Source organism: Mus caroli, chromosome 1, assembly GCF_900094665.2.
Source record: "Mus caroli chromosome 1, CAROLI_EIJ_v1.1, whole genome shotgun sequence".
NCBI classification, from domain to species: domain Eukaryota; kingdom Metazoa; phylum Chordata; class Mammalia; order Rodentia; family Muridae; genus Mus; species Mus caroli.
This window is the reverse complement of record NC_034570.1, coordinates 168,717,987-168,744,039: the sequence shown is the minus strand read 5'-3', so window position 1 is coordinate 168,744,039 and position 26,053 is coordinate 168,717,987. Positions and strand designations below refer to the sequence as shown.

At 45.8% G+C, this 26,053-nt stretch overlaps 1 protein-coding gene across 7 annotated transcripts in view; it reads right to left on the bottom strand.

Moving 5' to 3' along the window:
• Positions 1-26,053, bottom strand: part of Kif26b (kinesin family member 26B) — a 396,540-nt gene that overhangs the window by 54,419 nt on the left and 316,068 nt on the right. For all 7 annotated transcript variants that reach the window (XM_021161225.2, XM_029479369.1, XM_029479373.1 and 4 more), the window contains 4 exons: positions 14,189-14,395; positions 9,684-9,777; positions 8,276-8,538; positions 5,046-5,229 (listed from right to left, as the gene is read on the bottom strand). In XM_021161225.2, coding sequence (XP_021016884.1) covers positions 5,046-5,229; positions 8,276-8,538; positions 9,684-9,777; positions 14,189-14,395 — 748 coding nt within the window. The remainder of the gene's footprint in view (positions 1-5,045; positions 5,230-8,275; positions 8,539-9,683; positions 9,778-14,188; positions 14,396-26,053) is intronic.

Sequence of the window (26,053 nt, the reverse complement as noted above, 5' to 3'; positions counted from 1 at the left end):
ATGAACACCATGGCATGACAAGAGTGTGTGGTAGAAGAGATTGCTCACATCGTAGCCGCTGGGAAGCATAAAGAAACAGACAGAGGCAAGGCAAGGACCAAGCTCTACCCTTGAAACATATGATCCCCAGCAATCTGCTTCTTCCAGTGAGGCCCCACTCCTGTCTTGCCCACCTCTCAATAGTCAACTCTAAATTTGAAGGCATTAAACCATTCATTAGGTCAGAGCCCTCAGGGTCTAACATCTCTGGAATAGCCCTTACTTGCATACTTGGAGGTATGCCTTACTAATCCCCCAGGTAATTCAAAATCCAAACAAGTTGGTCTTGCTTTCCAAAGCTAGCTGTTTTATATGGTAGAGGAAGCTGGGGTTAAAATACAGCACACATTCCATTGAATATAATACACAGGTACTGAGTGCTGGCATGCAGGCAAGGGCCAGCACCATGGAGGCCCAAGATGAGGATCAGAGTCTTCTGTTCTCAGGAAATACATAGCCTAGTGGGGCCCAACAGGCATGGGAGATAAAACTGTAAGGAAGAATGGGACAGAAGCTGCTATGGAGAAAAATCTTATGTAGCTGGGACATTCTGGGAAGTTGTAAGGAACAGGCAGGCTCTTACAGAGGAAGAAGACTTGAGACCCTTCATTCTTATTGTTTCTTTCCCTTCCTTCTGTCCTGAGGTAAGGCAGCTCTGACACTGATGGTGGGAGAGATAAAAAAATGCAAGCACAGAGTAGGCGGTGTCACTTCATAACTGACTCTGGCTAGGGAGCTGAGAGTCCCACAGTACATCTTCATCTCTCTGCTCAGGTCAGTTCTCTGAGAACTGACCAGCTTCTCTCAGTGTGGTTAGCATACCCACAGCACCAGCCTGCACTGAGGTGCACACTAGTGAGGCTCACCCACTTTAGGAGCAAAACCTGCTGCATGGATCGAGGGATCCTTCGAGCTGTTTGAACTATACAGCCCTGGGTAGGACATGGCTGGTTTAGGTCATTCTGCAGCCTTTGTAAAGAGTGACTGCCACCAGACAGCCAAGATGAAGGAAATTGTCAGATTAGACTTGTAACCAGATGAGTGCAGACACAGATGTCCACCCAAGTACATGGCCACACATTCCTGTATCTGTGGACAGCCTAGACTATGATGGCTCCCAAGGAGGAAGCTGGGTGAGAACATATCAGACTCCCAGTGTTAGTTGTGGGTGGACACTGGACGTTCAAAAGGTTGTGCATCAAAGGGATGAATTGAAATTGTCGATTATTATCATGTATATGTATGATGTGTGTTATGAGTACAGGTATGTGCATGCTATGCCATGCATGGAATCATTTCTCCCTTCCACCATACTTTCTGGGGATGGAACACAGAGCACCTGGTTTGGATGGTAAGCACTTTTACCTGCTGAGCCATCTCACCAGCCCATAAATGAATGCTTTTACAGTCCATGCTTATGAAAAGGACAACGAAAACTGGCTTCACCGAGTCCCCACCTGAAGTAACAGTTATCCATTATGAGGAACAGCACTTGCTCATTGGGGCCTCTCCCCAGTGCTGAATTTACACAGAGCCTGCAAGCCCTTATAGATTTAACAGTAAGGACTCACGAGTGTGGAGAACCAGCTCTGCCAATATTACAGAAGTGTTGGGAATTGGGGAGCTATTGTAAGCCCAACCTGATACTATCTACAAAACGGCGATATGTCAAAAGAATGTTCTTTTCTATCTTGACCAGAAGGTTTTAGTCCTCTCTCTCTCTCTCTCTCTCTCTCTCTCTCTCTCTCTCTCTCTCTCTCTCTGTGTGTGTGTGTGTGTGCATGCACACACATACAATGCATAGATAGGTCTAAGACTTGGGCACACACACACACACACACACACACACACACTATGTATCTTGTTCTTGCAGCAGAGATTGCCCCTGAATCCATCATCAGGCTAAGCCTCTCCCGGTTGGTTAACAGCTCTGCTTCCTGCTTCCCCTCAGGGTGACTAATTAATAAACCTTCCCTTAATTGAGTTCTGGCTGCCAAGTCCACAGGGATTATAACTTATATATAAGTAAACAAAATTTCCATTTTAAACAACATGCCAAATCTTCTCATTATGGGTTAGCCACACAAATCCACGGAAATCCTGCTGGGCTCCAGGCTGGGTCTGAATCTTTGCCTTTGAGATGCTGGGGCCCTGGCAGGTGGGAGCGGTTGGCCCTTTGCCCTCCACAGCCTGAACCCTCCCTTTCTCTCATCTAGTTTACTGCAACACGGGACATCACCTGAGAGGTTTGGAAGCCACTGGTGGCATCTGCCTTTTCCTTTCACTTGAATTTATTATTTAAAAGCAATTTTCATGCACAACTTAGAAATAAAAAGATGAGTCAGATGTTAAATATTTGATAAGTGCTCAGGATTTGGTAGGACCAACTTGGGAGCAAGTCGTCAGTTTTAGACAATGTTCTTTTACACTGTGGTGGAGTCAGAAATTCAAATTTTTACATTTGAAGCACTTTGGTGAAATCTCTCTGCATTTTCATTGTTTGCTTCAGCTTTCAGATTCTAAGATGCAAATAAGATGAAGGAATAAAAAAATAAATAAAACACCAAAAGGGAGTTGCCACTTAATGTACAACTCTTTGGGCCCTATGGACCTCTCTGCTTGGTGCTTTTGGAAGCCCTTGTCTGAGGCAGAGATATTGGGAGTTCCTTTTGCTGACCATGTCAGAACTCACTGCAGACTACTATTGACAGCTGTTTAAATGACTAAGAGATCAGTGTTCCAATTCTTACATCGACTTGCTAAGATATTACTCAGAAAAAGCAGGAGGGTGGGACTTAACAGCCAGCTCCCAGGACGGCAGGGAGAAGAACTCACAGCTTAGCTGCAGATTTCTGAGTTCCTGATCTGGTCCTGAGTCCCATTTCCAGCCTCAAGATTGTGATGCTAAATGAAAGTGTGCGACATGGTACGATCTCTCCTTTGAGAATCAATGTCCTTTAAAAGATTCCCATCCAACACATCCTGCTGTTCCTGAGACAAACCCTCACCATCTCAGGCCGTCCAGGGAGATCTGGTCCTACTTAATAATGGCACCCATGGTGGGAGTGGAGGTGGAGGTGGAGGTGGGGGATCTCCCAGAGTGACAAGTGACAGAGTTTCTAGATTCCTGGGGAACTGCTCCATCTGCTTTCCCATTCTGTGCAGGTGGCCTTGGTTAGTGGAACCCCCAGCCATTAGATGGCTGTTTTCATTTGTTAGCCTGGTGGAGATGGGAGGCAGCTCTTAGGGCCAATCAAAACAAGATGGCAAAGAACAAGGAAGGTAAGTGAACAAGTGATACATACATTAGCCAGAGAAACGAATCTCAAGTGCACAGAGTTAAATGAAAGAAGTCAGGCACAAAGGGACCCATTGGGCCACAAGATTGAGTCGCATACTACTCTGAGTTAAGTCAAACACAGACAGAAACAGATCAGTGCTTGCCACAGACTACAGGTGGGCTAAGGGCTGAGAATAAAGAGCAAAGACAACTTTCCAGGCCACTGGATACAAATTTTCCCTCAATAAACCTGCATCTAAGACTTTGTAGCTAAGTTAGGTGTGGTGGGTACATGGATGCAAGTCTGGCACACTGGAGGCTGAGACAGGAGGATTGCCAGTTCAAGGATACCCAGGCTAAATAGTGAGACATTGGTTCCGAAAACCAAGACAACTGTGGAAACAAGGAATCAAGTGGACAAACTCTAAAGAGTAGGAAGTGCAGGAGGAGTCAGACCAATGGAGGCAATGAGGTAGGAGAGAGGATTTTCCAGTTGAGGATACCAGGAACCTCAGAGAACTATCTCAGGAGCATTTTGCAAGTCTTCTGGGCAACAAGGACACTTGAGGGGAAACTATGTGTGTCGCCCCGTTCATGGCTCATAGGTGGATGTTTTAATTTCAGATTTTCCTTGGAATAGGGCCTCTTCTAATAATTCTCAAGGCAGGGTTTCCCTCCCCACTCATGTTTTGTTGCTTTCCTGGCATCCACAATCATTTAAGAAGAACTGAGGGCTAGTTGCTTGGGCATCAAAAGCCCTGCCAAGATGTTCTTGAGAGTTTCTGCCTTACTAGCCCAGTCCTGTGGCTTAGGTCTTGTCAGAAAGCCTAGTGAATCAACAGAGCACTTGGCCTCTGGATCAAGATCCCCATGTATAGGTACTCAGTTAAGTGTTGGTATCCAACTCTGGTGGGCCTAGAGCATACACCACTGACAGGCAAAGATGAGGAATTGTTTCAAGCCCAGTCCTAGCTTTAGGAAAAGTAGAATGCTGGGACTGTGAACAGAGCTGGGGTCTGGTTGTGTGGCTCTGTCACAGAGCAATCACTGTGCTAGCATTTATACAGGAAACATAGAGAACAGCCCGCATCTGGCTGTTCTTTCAAAGTATGATTTATAAACTATTCAGAAACATGACTATGACTTCCTAGCCTATAGGACAGACTCAACATAGTGATGAATGGCATGTTGGGGAGTCCTCTAGTGGCTTACTATTGGTTTTGGTGGGGTGGGGTGGGGTGATGGCTATTCTTGGTTGTGAACTTAACTACATAGAGGGCACATCTGAGAGGGATTTCTGCTTAAATTGAAGTGGATTTACTTCTAATCTGAATCTTTGAAGGGGACACACACACACGTAGAAAGCAATAGAGAGAGTCATTCTATAAGCTCTGTTACTCTGGAACCCCCTGACAATACAGGTAGAGATCCCAGCAGGACTTGTGAACAGAGCTAAAGTGTTAAACATCCATTTTCTTTTTTAAACCCATTCTTTTACATATCCAGAGCAGTGCCATTTGTAAGTTATCATTGCCAAAGCTACCCTTTTGTCCCTGTTCAACTCAAGAGTGAGTTTGGGCCTAGAATCTACAATTATCTTGAATTCCAGACCACTGAGCTGCAGGTAGGTGCCACACCCTCTGCTAAGGGAGGATGCTGCTGAGGCCTTAGGTGAGGGGTGCTGGCTGGCCAGCGCTAGTGCTGGAGCTGGCTAAGATGGACTTACTTCCGCCCTTCCCACTCTTCTCCATCCGGTACTGGTAGATGTGCAGGGTGAAGAGCATATGGGAGTTGCGGTGGTCATCCTCGTCACAATCCTGTTGGTTGCTTCGCCTGGAGGCAATGGCGGCATCCAGGAAAAAGGCAGCTTTCTCTGCGGTGGGGGCCCGAAGCTCACTCTGGTTCTGCAGCTGGGGGACAGAAAGTAAGAGATGAGACTGCGGGCTCCATCCACTCTGGAAGGCCAGAAGTCCTTCTGAAACCAGGCCTGTACACATGGGCCATTCTCAGCTTAGTCATTTTTTTCATACATTTTTCATGTATGCATGGGATGTATATGTGGATAGGCTTGTTTGCATGTGTGTGGGTGTGCCTGTAGAGGCCTGGGGTTAACGCTGGGAATTATCCTTGATTGTTTGTTATGGGAGGATCTCTCACTTGATCCCAGAATTCCAGATATAAGAGTTTCTTAGCAAGCCTGCTGGGTTGATCCTGGCTCTCAACCTATGGGTCATGACCCCTGGGAGAGTGTCAAATGACCCTTTCTGGGGGTTTATCTAAGCCCATCAGAAAACAGATATTTATCTTGTGATTCATAACAGTAGTGAAATTACAGTTATGGAGTAGCAGTGAAATAATTTTATGGTTGGGTTCATAACACAAGGAACTCTATCAAAAGGTCACAGCGTTAGGAAGGTTGAGAAGTACTGCTGTCAAGGCTAGAATTATAGTCAGGCCTTCACACCCACCCAACATTTATGTGGGTTCTGGAATTCTGAACTCTAATCCTCATGCCTTTGTGGCTAGGACTTGAATGGCTAAGGCAACCCAGCTTAGTTAATTTGTTTTTGAAAAGTAAGATTGTTCACATTTATTGGACGTAACTTGGTTTTAAATATTTTACAGCTAGCAAAGGGCTGTGTCAGGGGGTTGGTGTTAGCACATGCTCATCTCATAAGCCAACATCCTGGACCATCCATCCTCTAACATGAGAGATGTGACTGGATTTTGACCTTAGAGATTGTATTGGAGACAGGTGAAATGTGATTTACGTCGGAGACAGAAGGAACTTGCCTAGTGTTCATTTTTAATTTCTTGGCTATTTAATAAAAGCTGGTTTGGGGCCACATTTAGTCACATAATTGTTGTGAACAACAAGTACATATATGGTGTCTAGTGATAGCTGTCAACTTGACAGAACCTCGAATCACTTGGGAGCTAGGCCTCCGGATCTGACCATTGGATTATTGTGATTGCATGGTTGAGGTGGGAAGACCCACCCACAGAGGGCGGCACTGTCCCCTGGCTGGGCTCCTGGGCTGTGCAAGTGGACAGACAGAGCTCAGCAGCAGCACGCATTCCTTCACTCTTACTTCCTGGTTGTGAATGTCAGATGATCAGATGCTATAGGCTCCTGCTGCCTTGGCAATGACCTATCCCCTTCAACTTCAAGTCCTAATAAAGACTGTCAAGTTGCTTATGTTAGGGTATTTTATCATAGCAACAGAACAATGTACAAAAGTCATGTAGAAACATCTAAGTACTTGGAGGTCTCATCTGTATTTGAGAGAGAGATCTGTTTTTGATTTAGTTCCTGAATTTATGTTCAGGGCAAACTCACACACAGTTAGAAAAGACACAGTGGGCATTGTGTCTGAATCTTGTGAGAATGGGGTCTGAGTCCCAGTGGTCCCTTTTGTGGTGGAAAAGGAAATCTACTTTTGGTTTTGTTGAGACAAGTCCTTGCATCTCCTCACACTCTGCATCTCCTCTCCTCCTCGATCTGAAGGCTGGCACAGCAGATGCGAGCCTGATTTAGCTTTGATTTTTCAAAGAACTGATTTGCAACATGTCTTTGGGTTGGTACAAATTATGACAATTTTCTACTCCGACTTTAACCATACCTATAATTTCAAGCTGTGAGAAGCAATATTTGGTGCAGGCAGGATTTGCAAGCTAACACCAGCTTTAAAATCCTGGAACTTTGAAGGGAGTTTTATCGGATGCGTCCTTTTGAACTTACTATCAGACTTAAACTGCAGAATTATACACATTTTAAAGGAGAGCTTCAAGAGGCCATTACTTTCTTTGCCTTATTTACCTTTGGGAAACAGATCTTTACTTAAGAGAACCTTTGTTAGTAGGCTCCAAAATGAACCTAAGTTCACACGTGTTTGAGCCCTGCCAAGTTTGCAGAAGGAGCGGTGGCCCGGGTGCTTCTGCTTCCATCATGGAGTCTGTGCACCTACATCTAAGCAAATGCTATGCTTCAGAGTGGCAGGCCCCTGGATCATATGGGACTTGTTAGGAATGCACATGGCAGGGTGTGAGCTTTACCCCGAGTGGAGTCAGAAACTCTTAGGGAAGAAGCCCAGTGCTCAGTTTCAACAAGTCCTCCAGATAGCGCTGATGCACACTACAGAGATTTCTAAAGGACACTGGAAGGGTCCAGGTTCCCTGATCAGAGGCTAAGCAGGGCCAGGCTTTGAGAGTTGGGTATAATATTGTTTCTGGGGCATCCTCATCCACAGAAATGACCTAGCTGGTGGGAGCCAGTCTCTTATCAGAGACTCCTAAGACGGGGCGTTTTGGGAAGTCTACTGCAGGAAACTGGCAGAACTGACTTTCTGGATATGAACAGGGAGAGCCACAGAGAGATCCCTATGTTAAACAACAAAGGGAAGACCCTCTGCCCCCTTAAAAGGCCTGACTTCCTAAAAAGGTAAATAAGAGCTTCTCTCGGCTTCCATAGTTCTAGCGATTCTATCACGGTTCTAATTAGAAATCGGTTACTAGTTTTCCCCACAGCACTGCTAATCCGGCTGTAAAGCAGTGCCAGAAACACAGTTTATAGAGCCATAAACAGCCCCTGTAATGGCTGCAGCTATTTGTGCAGAGCAGTAAATATTTCAGTTTGTTGTTAAACAAAAGAAAGACTGTACTCTTTTTTTTCATTCTTGAAAGAGGCATCAAGAAAGTGGATTCAATCTCCCCCAAAATGCTATGACAATTGCAGTTCCTGCTCATTGTCAATTAGATTCAAGGTACAAATATTTAGGTTGGGTGAGCAGATGGCCCCACAGCTGCAGGCCATAAAGTTCCCGTCCACTTTAAAGTAAACACTCATAAGCCTTTCCCGGTTTACATGGTAAGTGATTCCAGGTCTGAGATGCCCCATCCTCTGAAGTAGAGAGGAGTCACCCCCACCTAAGTCCAAGTTCCAAAGTAGTCAGTCACCTGTGTGCCACAGATGGGGTCTTCACAGAGGTACACGCCTGGGGACTGCCCGTCCTGTAGGCTGCCCGTGGCCACCTCAGACAGCAGGTCTCGAAGGTTCTCCTCTTTTCCCCACACCTCAACGGCTGAGATGCGGACTGAGAATCGGGCCCCCGTCTTCTCTTTGCGCTCATTGATAAGCTTGAACAGCCAAGAAATAGCACATGGAATAATACCCAGGTTCTGCATAGAGTCATCCCTTCCGATCATGGTATAGGATTTCCCTGTGGGAACCGGGGAAGACAGACACACAGACATCACTCATTAGAGCTTCAAAAGGCAGATGCTGAGGACCCAGAAGGAAGGCACGGGGAGTGGGACGAGGGCAAGCTGAAGAATGAAAAGACACATTTCCTTATACTGGAGGTGAATAATAGCTATAAAAGAATGTGAGAGCCCAAACAAATGACAGGGTGAAGTCACAAGGGGCCTTGCAGAGGAGCTCAAACATCACAGACTATCTGCCTTTGGGGTTGTTCTACATGAAGTAGGAAGCTGGGGCTTTTCATCACGATTACAGTCCTTTTTATAGCTACCCCACAGATTAAATCCACACATGTGTGCTTTATATCCTTTCTCAAGTTAAATGCTGGTTTGCTTTTGTTTTGATTTTTTAATAGCATGAGCAAATTCCATTAAAATCGGGACCCCTGCTTTGATCTGTGATCAAGAAGTGAAGAAAGGAGTGGGGGTGGGGTGGAACGGGCTCTCTGTCACAGGGGAGGGGTCTCTGTGTCCTCTGCGAGGCCTCTGGGATGATTTCTTCCACCAAGAAGCTTCCGAAATCGCTAACTCTTTCTGTACATCTGACAAGGCCTGGGAGGCAAAGAGGTCAGGACTGGAAAGAGAATGTAGCAGGGGATTTAAGCCAATGTTTTGCAGGGCTAGTTGGTGGCTCCTTTCTCAAGTGCTGAAACAGGGAGGATTTTTTCACAGGGAGCACTCTTCACAGGGCTGGATGTTGGCCCAAGGACAGCTTTGGTTTGCTTCCCCCATGTGGGGCTCTGCTTGGAGATTCCTCCATTGGCTCCACCCACCCGAATCTGCTTCCCAGACATCCATCCCATGATCAAGACAGACATGAACACCCTTCCTGCTTCTCTACCCACTGGGCTTGACTATGACCTTGACCTATGACCTTGTTATCCTGTTATTCCCCTCTTGGAGTTGAAGCTGTCTTATGGGACTAGGTCTGTCCACTTAGGACTGACACTTGTTTCAAAGTCAGGCATGGTTGTTCTTTATCATTCAGTTTGGCACCAAAAGGGAACTTAGCCTGCCCTTGCATCGAGGAATCCAGAACCAATATCGAGACAGGAATGAGGTTACCTAGTGATCAGCACAAGAAAGAACTCAAGTTTCCACTCACCTAGCTTGGCATGGCCAAAACAGAACACACAGCCATCTGCCCCGTTCACCACAGACTGGATGACTTCGGCCACAGTTCCAGCACAAACTTCAGCCTGGAAGACACAAGACAAGGCACTCGATAAATGCACCTCGCAGCACCCAAGGCACCTCAATGACATAGAAGTGACTCTGCCTTCCTGGGGCTTGGAGTCCTAGCATCACCACAGTCCCAGATGGTCTAGCCTCTGCCACTTAAAAACACAGGGGACTTTCCACCCTTGTAATCAGTGAAACACACTGACTATAAACCTTCCTTTTGCACTCTCCAGTCTTAAAGTAGGTACAGGTTGTGGTGAGAGAATGGGATGGGTTCTGGACCCTTGTCCCCTCTGTCAGCCTCCTCGGCAAGGAACTTGACTCTCTATTGTCTCTCTGTCCACCAGAACCTCACACACACACACACACACACACACACACACACACACCATCTCTCAAACAAGCTAGTCATACTAGAGAAGAAAACATGATTTCCAATTTAGAACAGAAACCCTGAGGACAATCTTAGTGTTAACAGAATCGAGAATGTCTAGATGTGCATCTTCTTTCTTCCCATACCTTCTTTCTTTGCTCACATCCGACTTTTGAAACCTTCTTTCTCTATACATACACTGACTGTAAACAGCATCAGTTGGTCACATGTCAGTGTGTCGTCCCACTCCCCATGCCTTCCTTCTGGGTCCTCAGCATCTGCTTTTTGAAGCTCTAATGAGTGATGTCTGTGTGTCTGTCTTCCCCGGTTCCCACAGGGAAATCCTATACCATGATCGGAAGGGATGACTCTATTTAGGGTATTCCTTAGCTAAGCATGCCTTGTCTTCGGTGTGATTATCACAATCTTTACACCGAGAGCAGGTTCTCAATGACTTCTTTGCATCTCTCCATTGATGCTCAGTGACAGTGCAAGCTGCAAACTAAAGCTATGCAGTCAAGTGTGTGGACCACCTCAGAGATTCAGAAACTCTCTAGTTAGCATCTCAGGCCACTGCAGCAACAGGAGGACAGAAGTACTTTCCATGTCCTTTTGCTTCGCCTTCACTTCTGTCTCAGGGCTGGGGTCAGAGCTCATAGAGGCCCTGAGAGCCATCCAATGCTGGGGCTCTGCAGCCATTGGAGCAGTGTGCCTCCCAGTGGGAATCTGAAAGGAGGCTGCCTGGGCCATGAATGTAGTCATTCAGCTCCGTGGTACAGCTGTGCAATGGATCTAAGAATTTGGAAGTCAATTTCCCTCTCCCAAACTGAAATTGAAAGACCACACTCTCAACAATAGTCAATTGTTCATGGCCAGTCACCTCAGCAGCTCTTCAGGGGTCCCCTTTAGCCGAGGGATGGAGGGATAGGACTATGTGAGGTCCATGAGATCTTATACAACTTCCAGGACTAAGGTGACAAGAGCCAATGTTGCTCTGAAGCTGAGACTAGAACAGTAGAGGTTGTCTGGAGTTAGCCAGAATTGTCTCATCCAGTGCAGGGAAAAGTTACTGCCCACAAGCCCACCTTCAACTTGAAATGAGGTGGGGTCAGGAGACCACCAGCCACCCTGGCCACACATGATGTTAATTAAGAGAGTCTTAAGACACCAAGGTTATGAGCAGAACAAACTGCCATTGGTATCACCAGTAAAGAGACCAAGGGGCAGTGAAGACACAGGAGTGGCCTCACAGGGTACGAGGATGACCACACACTCCCCTGTAGGGCTTCTGCTCTTCAGGGAGAAGAGAATGACTGGAGATTTGCCTAGGTTGGTTTGCTAAGGGCTGACAGTGACCCCTGGACACTCCCTGCTGTCCTTCCCCATGGGCCCAGAGAAGCAGGAAGCCTCCCTGACCACAGCATGGACAGCTCTGCCCAAAGTTTTGCTCAGCCACAGGTCTCAGTCCTCTCCATCTACACCTAAGCAAGATCTAGCAAACGTTTCTCCCAACAGTGGGTGGTCAAAGCTGCCAAGGCTACTTCATGGTAACAGGGATAGCTCTTAAGGGCAAGAAGGAATAGGGCCATTCTTATTGTTACTCAGTGCCAGGGAGATGATGTTCTTAGAAGCAGGAAGAAAGAATTCACAGATACCTGGGGCCACCATAGTGACAGCTGCCACACAGGTAAGGGCCTGAGAGTGTCCCTTGAATCTGGGCCAGTAGAATATAGCAGAAATGATAGTGTCAGCTCAGTTCTGAGCCAGCATATCTATGCCCTGGACACTGCCATGTCCACAAACCCAGGCTAACCTGTCCAACAGCATAGGGCAATACAGATACAAGAACAGGTGACCCAGTCAAAGCCACACTGCACATTTGCCTGTTTTGTGCCTTGTGGCTTAAGGGGTGCTGACTCTGTGGGGGTTAAGCTGGCTATAACCAGTTAGGTATCATATTAAAAATCATGACACTTCAGACAGACAAGGTCTGTTGAGCACTTGCTGTCATAATAGTCTAATGAGGCACATGAATTTGCCACATAAGGACATCGAGACCCAGAGAGCTGTATGACTTATGCAATGACACACTGCTAGGAAATAGTTGACCAAATACTGCTGTGTCAAAGACATGGTGTACAGAGCAGGACGCACTGCAGTTAAGGGGGAAGTGGTGGGCTCTGGGTAAGATATCTGCTTAGGAAAGTAACTAAGGTGACAAGGATTATTTGTCATAGTGTCCTTGTCTGGGGTATGAAGAGAATTTAAAATGTTTCTTTCTACCCAAAAGATTTCAAAGGGGAGTCCATGGCTTGACGTAGGTGAAGGTTCTTGAAAACCACAGATATACATAGAGATTTATACCACTAGACACGGAGCAAATCAGAACGTTCTGAGATCTGTGAACATGCAGCTTTGAGCATCTTCAGCCTGGGAACCAAGTGAGAAGTGTAAAAAAGACTGGCAATAAAAATGGCTCTTTTTTTTTTTTTTCGGGAATAAATCTAAAACTCATTAATAGTCCAGGCTTAATTTAGGGTATGCTTTAGAATCCTTTCAACTTCCCAGATAGCTTTGGAAAAGTTTTAACCCATTAATTAAATTATCTGTAGGCCATTTATTAGCCCTGGTGTCAGATTTAGATCATCAAACCCATTGGGTGGTACGACATAAAAATTGAAATGAAGAGAAACTGCAAAATCTTAACCATAAAGGGCCTCATCTTCCTAGGATAATCCTCGGGACAGTGATGTTGAGCTTCCAGACGAATGGTACCTACATGCCTAGGGTCTGTTGGTGGAAAACACATGTCATGTCAAACCCAGTAGTCCCTACAATATACAACATAGAGAAAATGAACAGGCTGCAGATGCTAACTGTTGGTGCTCTGGTCCTCTGGTCAGCTGTAGCCTTAACTGACATACTAAGAAGGGTTTTACATAATGCTTGGGAAGTCCTTAAAAATTTATCAGAAAGACACAGGGTCCCTGATGCCACAATGCAGGCAAAGCAGGCCACTGGTTGTCTATGGTGTGCTTAATTCACAGATGAATATATTCACTTATTTTTGGTATGGAGGAGAGGCCAGAGGCCTTACTTGTCATGCAGCGAGTGCTGACTGATACCACACACTCTTCAGTTCCTTGTTTCTCCACTGGTTCTGGCCACAGGTATGTTTCAACCTCTGTTCCCTACTGAGCACATCATTTCCTCACTCGGGCTATAATCCTGCCTCCCACTCCCCATGGCTATGAGACTTTAATCCAGTTACCTGAAATATTTTCCCTGTTACATGGCCTCCCAAAGCCCAGTCAGGAGGAGAATCCTAACAGGTCAGTTGTCAGCACGGTTTTACAGTCACCCCATAACCTCCAACCTTTCCAGTTAGTTTCTTATCAATAACTGCCTTGTTTTCACTTCTCCCCAAGCATGTGGTTGGTGTGTGTGTGTGTGTGTGTACATATCTCTGTATGTGTAGGGGTATTCACACATGACTGAATAAGTGTGGAGGCTAGAGATTGATGTTGGGTTCATTCATTCATTCTCTGTCTGTCTGTCTGTCTGTCTGTATCTGTCTGTCTCTGTGTCTCTGTCTCTGTGTCTCTCTCTCTCTGACTCTGTCTCTCTCTGTCTCTGTCTTCTCTGTCTCTCTCTGTCTCTTTCCAGGATTGCTCACTGATCCTGGAGCACATCCATCTGACAAGACTACCCACCAATGAGCTCCAAGGAGCCTATTACAAGCGTGCACCACCACGCATAACTGAGGATATGAACTCAGATCGTCACGTTTGTGTGGCAAGCACTTCATCAACTGAGTCACCTCCTCAGCCCTCCAAGTATATAACTTGCTGAAATCCCAACACACTAGATCTTTCCAGGGAAACTACCATACCAGTAACTTGGAAGAACTGAGGTATTCCGTGGAGCTCAGAACGACTTCCAAACATACTAATATGGATGGAGGAACTCGTTCATTAGAGTGTCCCAGAAGATACCCTGCCAGCTCACATCCCCTTAATCGATGCTAGGTGAGCCCTGAGGGAACTCTAACCCACCTGAGAAGCGTCTTGTGGGAAAACAGCATCGAAGGCAAACATCTTCGGAGGAACCTGGCTGCTTCTTTTCTGGAAGGCATTTTGACCACCACAAGTCAGGGGATCATACAAGGTGATCTGCTTCTTCCGTGGGTCCACCTTCAGGAAAGAGCTGGATTCTGAGGTATCTCGAGCTGATGTGGAACAGATACGCAGCATGACTTTCACCTGTTAAAACCAAACACGGATTAAAGAGCGGGCTACTTAACGATGGGAGTAGCCTTCTGCATGTGATGGTGTAAATATTCATGGCAGTGGGGAACTTTCTCATGATACATTATGGTGAAATACACAACGAACCTGTAAGCTAACCCTCACTGGGTCATGGGAAGAATGGTATATCTATAATTACCAGGTAGAATGTTTTGATATGTCCATTACTTGAATGCAGAGAAGGCGCACTGTGTTCTTTGTCTTCCTATTAATATAAATTAAAAATTAACTGTGCCCTGGTGGCCCAATTACATAGATGAAAAGCTAATCTGGACTGTCAGGCTATAGGGGCTGGTGCAGTTCCCTTGAAGCTCAAAGATCAATAAACCATGCGCATAAAAGTTAGCTTCATAATTTACTCCCCAGCTCGGCTCATCGGGGCTCTGGGAGACAAAAATCCACAGTTATTAGTGTCATCATTAAAGCTCTGTGAAACGGCCTGTTTTTAATGGCCAGTATTTGAAATGCGTTCCAAGGGGCAAGTGTGATAAAGGATTGGTTTGCATCATGTTATTTGGGATCCCATTACGTGAGCGTGGAGAAGCCTCATTTGTGGGGATGAAAGTGTGTCTTAGTTGGAATCAGGAGGGCATATGCTCTACTCCACCTTCGGAGTCAGGGAACATAAGCATCTCTAGTGGTCGAGACCAGCCCTGCTCCACCCCATGACTGAGGACAGCAGCCATCACAGAAATGGATCATCTGCTTTGTAGCCTTAAGGTATGCAGAAGTCAAGCTGGAGCCAGCACAGACCCAGAGGCTTAGCTCTGGGAGAAGGACTCAACTCTGGGAGAGGGACTCAGCTCTGGGTTTGTTTGTTTGATTGATTTTGGTTGTTTTGTTTTGTTTTTTTGACTCATCTTTTTTTTTTTTTTTTTTTTTTNAGAAGTCAAGCTGGAGCCAGCACAGACCCAGAGGCTTAGCTCTGGGAGAAGGACTCAACTCTGGGAGAGGGACTCAGCTCTGGGTTTGTTTGTTTTTTTTTTTTTTTTTTTTTTTTTTTTTTTTTTTGACTCATCTTTTTTTTTTTTTTTTTTTTACTATGCTGTTTATTTAGTCCGGCATGTAACTGTCCCTTTCGTTGAGTTCTTACTATGTGCCCAGCACTATGCTAGGCATGAAGGGCACGTAGTGCATAGGGCAGGCCAGAGAGCTGCAGAGGGAGAAAATTTTAGTGATAGAATGTGGCAAGTTGAGAATGCCTGAGGGTCATTTCTCACCTCCTGTCCTCTTTGTCTGACGAGCTGTTAGTACCGATGAAACTCCCATCAGGCTTGGGGCAAGGCATAGTCATAATTTTGTTATGTGCACATGGGTTCCCATACATGTGAGTACAAGTGTATGTGGTTGCACATGTGTGTGTGTGCATGGTCAAAGGTTGATGCTGAGTCTCTTCCTTGACCACTTTCCATATATATAATATATTATATAAAATATAATATACATATAATATCTATGATATATAATATAACACATATTATATAAATATTGATGGAGGGTCTATCATTTGAACCCAGAGCTTGACAATTAGGCTGGTATAGCTAGTCTACTTACTCCAGGATCTTCTACCTCTGCCTCCCATATGCTGGGATTATAGGTGGACTTCCACGCCCACTTGAAATTTACCTGGGTGCTGGGGACTGAAACTCTGGTCCTCAAGCTTCCATGGCAAGTTTTTTGCTATTCCAATCATCCCCAAGCCCCCGGTGGTACTTGTTTTAACAAAAATTTCAAACACATAGAAATGTTCACAGAATAATACATATTGTGTACAGTGGATTGAGATCATCCTCCTGTCCACCCGTTTGCCGAGGCTTGGGGACTAAACTTCATTGTACAAAGCTTAATCAGGAATAACTCCAAGGGTACCAGGCTCATCAGATGTCTAATACCACACCCTGCCTATTTATCTCCTAGTAATCCATACTCCAGTGTGGATTGGGGGCCAGCTGTCATCGTGGTAGGGTGTGGTTGGCCTTCCAGGTTTCAAAATGTGATTCTCCTATGCGAGACCATAGAAGAGTTCCTGCCATTTGGAGGTGAGGGGCTGGCTATGTTATGCCAGGCCTGTGCCATCATCTGCGTGACCTTATTTCATTTCCCTGATGACCCAGGGCATGGACACTCTTGTCGAGATTTTACAGGAAGAAATGGATATCACACAGTGGTGTGTTATGGTGTCATTCTGTTGCTGTAATGAGACATTCTGCCTAAAGCAGCCTAGGTGAGAAGAGGATTTATTTGGCTTACAACTTCTGGTCACAGTTTATCACTGCAGGAAGTCAAGGTGGGGAAAATGAAGCAAGAACCTTGGAGGACCACTGTTTGCTGACTCACTTTCTGAATCACTTGTTGGCTCATGCTTAGCTAGCTTTCTTATATAACCAAGGACAACTTGCTGGAGGATGGTGCCACCCACGGTGGACTCGGACCTTCTGCATCAATTAATAATAAGACAAACCTTACAAAGGTACTCAATCAAGGTTCTATTTGGGTGATTCTAGGCTGAGTCAATTTGACAGTTAGCACTAACTAGGACATACACTTTGGACCTTGCTGCTAAGCCTGTGGACGATAGGGCTGGGCTAAATTTCTCTTTAAGGCTCCATATTTTCTCCCTCCAGCTCCATGGTCAAGCTTCTTGGAGCCTCACTCTCCCCATCTGTATGGTAACAATGCCTGCCTACCAAACTGTTATGAGACTTGTACGAGTTGCTGCTGAAGATAGAACATAGACTATTCTTTTCTAATGATGATGCTGATGATAAAGCTACAGAATGCCTTGACCTGGATTCTGGGTACCATGTCACACAAAGAGGACCCCAGGACAGATACTATAGGTAGGGCTAGTTAGTATGTAGACGCTATGACTAGGGTCTTACCAGGACTGCACTTTGGAGTTGCACATCCACTGCATACAGGACAATCGCCACTATGATCATATATCTGCCACTGGGGCATGTCCTTGTTCCTCATTACTCTCTACAGCCTGATTTTAACTCTATTCATGTCTAGGTTTGTCCCAGTTACACAGCAGTATGCTACAAGCAGGTATCCATCCACACAGCTACTTCTGAGGGGTACCTGGGCCCCCAGGATCTCTGTGAGTGCCTCTCCCCATGCAAGTCAAGGGTGCTGCCACTCCAGGCAGAACTGATGGAGGCACATGACCCGCTGCCTTTCTGTTTTGCAATTTTGCACGCCATTTCTAGGTAACTAGAGGTGCTGAATGAAAATGTGAGCTAGGCTAGGCAGAAGCCCACGCGCAGAAGAAGGAAGGTGGGCACGGGATCAGCCAGCCATTTGAAGGGGAAGCATATTGCCTGCATCTTAATGAAGCACTCGGTCCCTTTTCTGCAGATGAGCTGAAGACCCTGCCTTATGTCCTGCTAAGGAGATACACAGTTCTAAAAAAAAACCAAACCATTGAACTCAGAGCTAGGGGAAAACACTACATATCACTCTTCTCTGTGCAAGTCACTTAAATAAATGGAGGATTTCCCCCCTTCCAGAAAGGAAATTGGGTTTTTCTGCTTCGCCTCCTTTTGCCATTATTCCTTTAGTCCTGCACTCCACTTCCTGCTTAATCCTCTGTAATTAAAGAGCTTAAGAGACACCACTTATGATCAAGAAAGTTCCTCGGACTTCTTGCCAGGAGCTCTTGCTTCTGTTACAAACACTGTTGGATTCTTGGCAACATCTTCCACCCTGCCCTCTGCTCTGTTCCTCCAGAAGAGGAGGGAGGGCTGCCATCCACCCTCACAGCCTAGCTCGGCCCTCAGGGTCAAGACCACAGTCACTTCCAAGAACAGACCTGGGCCAATGGCATCCAGACAGCTAAAGGGACAGTCTGAGTGTAGGAAAGGAGGGGCGGACACCCAGAGAGGGGGGAGACTGTCAGCGTGAACCAAAGTCCCCTCTGGTTGGGATCCACTTTGCCTCATTTGTCTAATTACTCATGGTTGGTGCGAGACAGCTGTTGCTTAGGGCAGCTGTTGTCTTTATGTCTTGCTCATTAATCTTTTCAGCATCTCCAGGTGGACCGCATCCTGAGACGGGAAAGAAAGGGGTTGTGAGACACTCATTGAGAGGGGCCTAACATCATTCTCTCAAGCTGCACACCCCCTCCATGAATGAGAAGGTGATAGCCGGCTGCCACCCAGCTTATTGAAGGCTAATGAGGATCAGGCTCTGCAGTTCCTCGCCATCACTGTTACACATGGTCATGCCAGCAGACACAATTGTTGGTCGCTATTCATCATGGTGCAGACCTAGTGAGACTCTATTGTTGGGTTTCTCTCCCCAGTAGCTGTTGGCCTGGAGGCCTGGGTTCAGCAATGACACTCAGGAGGGCTTTGGACAGGCTCACAGTTCAAAGGGTGTCTTACCAATCAGAAAGACTACACAAGGTGATAAGGGGCAAAGAACTCTGCCTTCGATCTTACTGAAGTTCCTCACATGAACATCCACGGTGAAAGCCATCCACGGATAAGAGCAAGACAAGGGTACCGCTCGGCCACTTGGCTGTAATCAAAGATGGTTTTCCTACTCAGGGTCCTGGGGGACAGAATTAGATCAGCCAACCACTGCATCTTTCCAATCTTTTACACCTCTGCTTGTATTCTAATTCCCTTAACATGGACTTTTAAGAATCAGCTCAGTAGAAACTAGTCAAGGTGTAGATGCAGCAACTGTCCCAAACTGTCATTCAGTATTCCTTTTGGCCACATTCAGGGTCTTCTTTAAGACTTCACGTTTGTGGAAACCTGAGCCATAATGCATATAGCCCAAGTACAGAAACTTGCCCCAAAGGAAAACCAGAGGCAGATTGAATAGCGAGACATGGTGGTGCACACTGGCAGTTCTACTACTCGAGGAAGAGGCAGGAGGATGCTGAAAATCTGAGGCCAACATAGCCTATGTGCTAAGGCTGTGTAGTACGGTCTCAGAAAGATAGGTTGTGCAAAAGTCACCACAGGAAGAATGGTGGGAAAAGAGGAAAGAGTTGCCAGATGAGGATCTAAAAGCAAAGGAAGCTGCTGGGTAACTCAGTAGTCAAATGCTTGCCTAACATAAGTGAAACCCGCAATACCCATGCACACACACACATGTACATTACACATGTGCACATGCATGTACACACACAAGCATACACACACACACACACACATGTACATTACACATGTGCACATGCATGTACACACACAAGCATACACACACACACACACACACACACGCAGGCACTAAGAAGTCATTAATTTAGGCAACACAACCAAACAGCAATGCTTGGCAGTAGGTAATTCCAACCAAGGATCTAGTTTTCTCCACAGTGGGGCAAGTGGCAGGGATGGGGTGCCAGAATTCATCACGGAGGCAGGTGACAGGATACTGATCACAGTGCCCTAAGCCTCACATATAGGTTGAAGGCTCAGCTGAAGGGGGGTAGCTCCTGCCTAGGAGGTAGATGGTGAAAAACAGGGCATGCTGCCCTAGAGGTAAATCTGGAAGCCTTGCCTGGTTCTCTCCTAATTTAGATAGATCCAACCACGAAGAGAAAAACTTAGAGGGTCACCATTGCTACCTCACAGGTGTGGGCTTTGATGGACATGGAGCAAACCTGGAGTGGGACGGAGCTCTCACCCATGACGTATCACCACCAGTCTGTGGTTGATAATCGTGTGTGGGCCTTGGCATCCACATTCTTATGGTAGACCTCTGTGCCACCTCCCTTGACAGACAGATGTGGAGAACAAAGGCATGGAGACTGCTTATTAAGCAGTGCACAGAACAAAATAGTGCAGTCAGCTCCCCGCTCCTGCAGTGTCCACCTGCATCCAACTAACCACAGACTTGGAAGACCGGGAAGGAAACACGTGCCCTAAGCATCTAGACTTCTTTCCTTCTCATTCATTCCCAAATGGTACAGTATCACATCTACACAGCAAACATCTACACAGTAGGTACACAGGTACAGACTGCTGTATATTATAACTGATAAACAGATAACTTAAAATGTTCAGGCCGATTGCATAGGTTATATGCAAATATCGTGCCATTTTACATATACGACTTGAGCATCCGTGCACTGTAGTATATGCAGGGATTCCCAGGCTTGGTTACCCAGAGATACTGAGGGACAGGTGTATTATCTTCAGGAAGGAAGGTACAAATTCAGGGATTGGTGGAATCAATAGGTTCCTTTCCCTGGGATCTACTGCTAGAAAATAGACTGTGCACATCAAATTAACACCAGATAAGGATGCTGCAATGGCTCAGTGAGTAAGAGTGGATGTTGTGCAAATATGAATACCTGAGTTCAAATCCCAGCCCCATGTTAAAAAGTCAGCCATGTTGGTATGCTCCTGTAACTCCAGTGTTAACATGGGAGTGGGGAAGAGGGAGTGGCTGGAGAACTCCAGAGCTCACTGGCCAGCCAGCCTAGCCTGAGTCAACTTCTGGCCTCTGTGTGGTTGTACATACCCCTCTCATCACCACCACACAAAGATATTATAAAGCAAAATTAAGCACATACAAAGAGTTGAAATAAAGATGATTTTCCTCCTACCTCCTGTTAAAACTATATATGATATACTTACATTTTTTTTATAATGGTAAGTAATCCATATGAGGTTTGATCTCAGCACCTAAGTGAGGTGTTTCTTATCCTTTATCCCTTTCTTCTCTGTCCTGGTCAGGCAATGGATGGATGTGTTCACTCTCTCTGATCACAGGGCCTTTGCCCATTCTAGATGATACTGGAGAGAAGGGAGACCTAAAGAATGTATACTTCCCAGTGTGTGCCTCTCGCACACACAGCCTCTGCTGCTGCATCACTGAAACGGCCACACTCCACGGCTGTCTATGCTCTGACATGCTGACAAATACGTGGTGGAAGACTTTGATGAAGTGCCCATTTCTAAAACCTCACTGCAAGGGATTAAGGGTGCAATTCCCCAGCCATTATTTAAAGGGCTCCCTTCTCTTTAAGTATCACAATGGAAGATTATATTGCTAGCCTGTCATGGCTAGTACTGCACTCCACAAATACGACTTTTTCCCCCCCTCTTATGTATCTGAGATGTCTCCTTAGCTTTATAGATGACTGACAATAACATTAAAGTAAATTAAAATCAGGTTTTACACAAGATGATAATTTATATATTTCCCTGATAACATTTCTAAAAGTGACATGAAGTTTGTTCCTTTTTTGTTCTCCATCTCTATCTGTCTCACCTCGGTCTCTCTCTCTCTCTCTCTCTCTCTCTCTCTCTCTCTCTCTCTCTCTCTGTATCTGTCTTTCCTCTGTCTCTCTCTGAGTCTTCCTGTCTGCCTGTATGCATTTCTGTCTGTCTGTGTCTTTTTCTCAGTGTGTGTGTATGTGTGTGTATGTGTGTGTGTCTATGTGTATCGCATATGTGCATGTTCATGTATGTGTACAGTCATGGCCACAGAGCACATTGGCGGGATTGCCCTTCTCAGTCACTTCCTGCCTTATTCTCTTGAGACAAGGTCTCTCGGTGAACCCAGCTTGACTGGCAGCCACAAAGCTCCAGTGATTCTCCTCTCTCTCTCTCTCCCCTCCCCCACAGCACCTAGGTTACAGGCACACGTGGCCATGCCCAGTCTTTTACAGGTATTATGGATCTGAACTTAGGCCCCCATGCTTTTACAGCCAGCCCTCTTTCCAGCCCTGAAATGGCTTTTCCTGAAGACAAATCCCTATGGTTTCATGAGACTGAAGGGTTCAAGGTAAAGGACCAGGAAGCGCCTGTTGGTCGGTGTAAGGCTTGTAGGCTTCTAGTAATTCCAACGCTAAGAAATGCAGGGGAGAAGTGAGACAACTGCACTTCCTACAGTTAGACCTTTTAAACAATATCTCACAACAGCATTGCTCCATCAAAGCATAACGGCCATTACAGGATTGCAGAATCACACCTAAAGAGACCTCGGAGACTGGACGCACCTTTCAGCTGTGGGTTACATAACCTGTTGGATTGAATCTAGTGTCATCTTTCATGAAGTGTCCTGAGAATATGGGGCTTGATCCACCTGGACAGAGTCCATATTGGTGTGAGACATTTGGGGGGTAGAGGCAAAGATGTACTCACTCAGGCTTCCTGAGGACAGTCTGTGTTGACAAGAGCAGCTTAGTACCAGCACCCCTGCTATGACTTCTTGACAAGTTGTGCAGACCTCGCTGTTTGGCAAAGGCTCTTATCGCCTTCCCATGTGCCTTCCCCACAGCAGCTCTGCCAAAGATTTACCACTGTCCTTGTAACTACCGTGCTTCCTAGCTCTGCACTGGGATTTCTGGTCCTGGGACTCCAGCAACTGCCCAAAGCCAACTGCCTGGCTGTGGCCTTGACCTGCTCCTCTCTTCTGGGACAAATACAGAGCTGAAGTACCCTTGAGGACTTGGGGAAGGAGCGGGCCAGTTCCTCCACTAAAGACTCAGCTTTTCAGAGGCGCCATTAGGTAAGTTTGTGTGGCGCCAGACAGCAAGTAACGAGCAGCCATGCCATCAGAGGGGAGATTTACATTATTAAAAGCCAGGCTGGCGAAGGTGACAAGCGGAGGCACAATGAAGCTAAGTGTGAGGGAGCATGTGAGAGACCAGAAAACGGAGCCTGCTAATGAGATGTACTCAATAAAGGAGTGCTTCAGGGAGTGGAGGGGGCCTAGAAGATTCCATAAAGCCCGGCATCAGCAAGCAGCTGTCACCAAGCAAGCCTAGCCAGGGACTGCAAAAAACAGTGGGGAGAAAAAGCCCTTCCCTGCGAAACCCTGCTAATGGCTGGCAGCTGGGGGAACAGAGTCCCTCACACCAATTAGGAGACTTTCGAGAAAGCAGGCCAAGCAGCTGAGGGCGAGGCAGACACATCTCAGGGGCCAGTCTGTCAGGAAGGACTGGAACTCTGACAGTAGCCTATTTAGAAGTCACCCCAACCCTTAGCTCATTGTGTTCAGGAAACTTATTCTAAATGGATGAGCTGGTGTCAAGACACTCTAAGGCAGACAGACACCCTAAGACAGGCATCTTTGGGCCTGACGGAGTGGGTGGTGTGATGCTGGCTTTTTCCCTAGGAGAATCACTCCAGTGTCAAGGTTGGTCACAGTCAGTTTCCTCCCTGTGGTTTACGTGATGTATAGCTCGGGGCCTGGAGCACAGGCTGCGGAGACAGAGAAGGGCTCCCTGGGTTGGGATCTAGATCATTCGCTGATGCACGTCTGTGGACAAGAGATTGAAGCTCTTTGGTGTCTAGTGTATAAACTGGTAACAAGAGCCATAGGGTTCTGAGGTATGGAGCCAGGGAGTACAGAGTACACACTTGGTGGCATTAGCTGCTACTGCCTCACAGTCACTACTGTGGTAACTGGGCCTACTGAAGAGACCATGAACCTTCAAGTCATACAGACTCTGGCTCTTGGTAGCCTCCCTGTCTCTAAATGGAGACAAAATTTTCTTTTGAAATTAGTTAATGGCTGAAACAGATTCAGCTACAATGCCCCAAACAACCAAGTTCTTAGGTTGTTTTCTATAAAAAGTCTTCCAGAATCCATGTAAGGATGCCTTAAAACTGGGTTTTCATGAGTGACCCATGCAAAAAGGAACCCTTGCCTTTTGACAAGAAAAGCTCAAAATGCCATGTGCGGAATGTGACAACAAGCTTGGGACACACAGTGAGAGGAGGCAGAGGTCCTGGTAGGGGGAGCAAAAGGCCTAAAAACTGCTCTCACCAGCCAATCAAGTGCTGCCTCCCCTCTTCTGTCTGTATACATTGTTACCAATGGATAGGGAGGCAGACTTAAGCTGGCAGTCCTTGAATTCCTTGTGTCCTGAGCACACAACAAAATCTTTTCTCTTTGCAAAAGCCAAGTTCCACAGTATTTGCTTCTACATACTTTGGGGCTGTGAGCCCTTGCTCCATATCACCATGATAAGGATTTACACAACTAGTAATCAAATAAACATGCAACATCGACCATGGGACAGAGAAGCCTCAGGAACTCTGTGGGTTCTGGTTGACTCTTCCTTCACTTAGGTTATCTAGGAGTCCAGGAGGCCCTAGTCCCTGTATTCTATGCTGTTCGCCTAGGATCACTCCCCCCACCTTTTTATTTTTGCATACAGACTTTTAGTGGAAATTGATGGGCCCCAGGACATAGTATATGGCTTAATATTCCACTAAGTGCATCAATGTTCTCAAAGGTGGTTCATCATTTTTTTTTCATAGTGCCGTCAATTTTTTTGTTTTTAAAAAATCCCTTTATTTTTATTACTTTTGAGAACCTCATGTGTGAAGACTGTATTTACATCATTTCTGTCCCATTTTCTCCCCACCCCTACTCTCCCTGTTACCCCCTTAACTTCATGACCTCTTCTTTAAGATTATTGTTTTTTGTTTTTGTTTTTGTTTTTTTGATTTGGTTTTTTTGTTGTTGTTTTTTCTGTTTTTTGGTTTTGGTTTTTTTTTTCTTTTTTTTTTTTTTTTTGGTTTTTCGAGACAGGGTTTCTCTGTATAGCCCTGGCTGCCCTGGACACAACACACACATGTCCATGTAATACAGCCTGCTGTGCTCATGTAGAGTTGCTCATATGTGTATGAGTTTAGGGCTGACCATTTGGGATGGGATAACCTACCAGGTAGCTCATCCTTGGATTCGACTGGATCTCCCTAAATAGGCATTAATTGCCTATAGCTCTTTCTATGGAGCCTTGTGAGATTTCCCAGTCTACATTGCTGTTATCATTGTACAGTTCTTGTTTAAGACATATTACCGTTAGGATTCCATGAGCTCCCCAGATTTTTATAGGAACCAGACCTTACAGCTCCCACCCCTTCTGACATAAACATCCCACAATAGAATAAACCCAATTCTTCTATAGTCTTGACTTTTTTTTTCTTAATCACTTATTTGACTTCTTACTAAATAATGCACATGGGAAATCAATATTAAAAGAAACTAACAACTATTTAAGACCACTCTTCCTCTTGGCATTGAAATGGTGTGTGTGTGTGTGTGTGTGTGTGTGTGTGTGTAAGTGTATGTACTTGAGACCACAAATTCTACTGTGTGCTTTTGTGTATATATGCACAAAAGTGTGCAGGCAAGGGTACATATTCTTATGGTGTGCATTTAATAAAATGTACACAAATTGCAGTGAATGAATGTGTGTGTGTATGTGTAAGAGTTAGTATGCTTTGGATAATGTTTAAGGATTGTATTTGACAGTTTCTAGAATGAATATGTACACACAGTTGAGGAGGACGGTGTGATGACTAATATTGGTTGTCAGCTTGACTGCATTTGAAATTAACTAAACTACAAGCCACTGGACCACTGCTGTGAGGTAGAGTCTTAATCAGATCCTTGGAAACAGGGAGGAGACCCACCCTAAATATGGGCAGTGGCCTGGATCAAAGGACATGAGAGAAGGAAACTTTGAATTTTGCCTGCCCGCTCTCACTTTTGCTCGCAAAGTCTTCTATCCCGTTACTGTGGTACTCCTTCACCAATATCAGAGCCTTCTTCTTCAGGCTTCCAACAGTAGACTGAAGACCAGCAGCTTGCAAGGGCTCTAGGCCTCCAGTGCCAAACTGGGATTGCAGA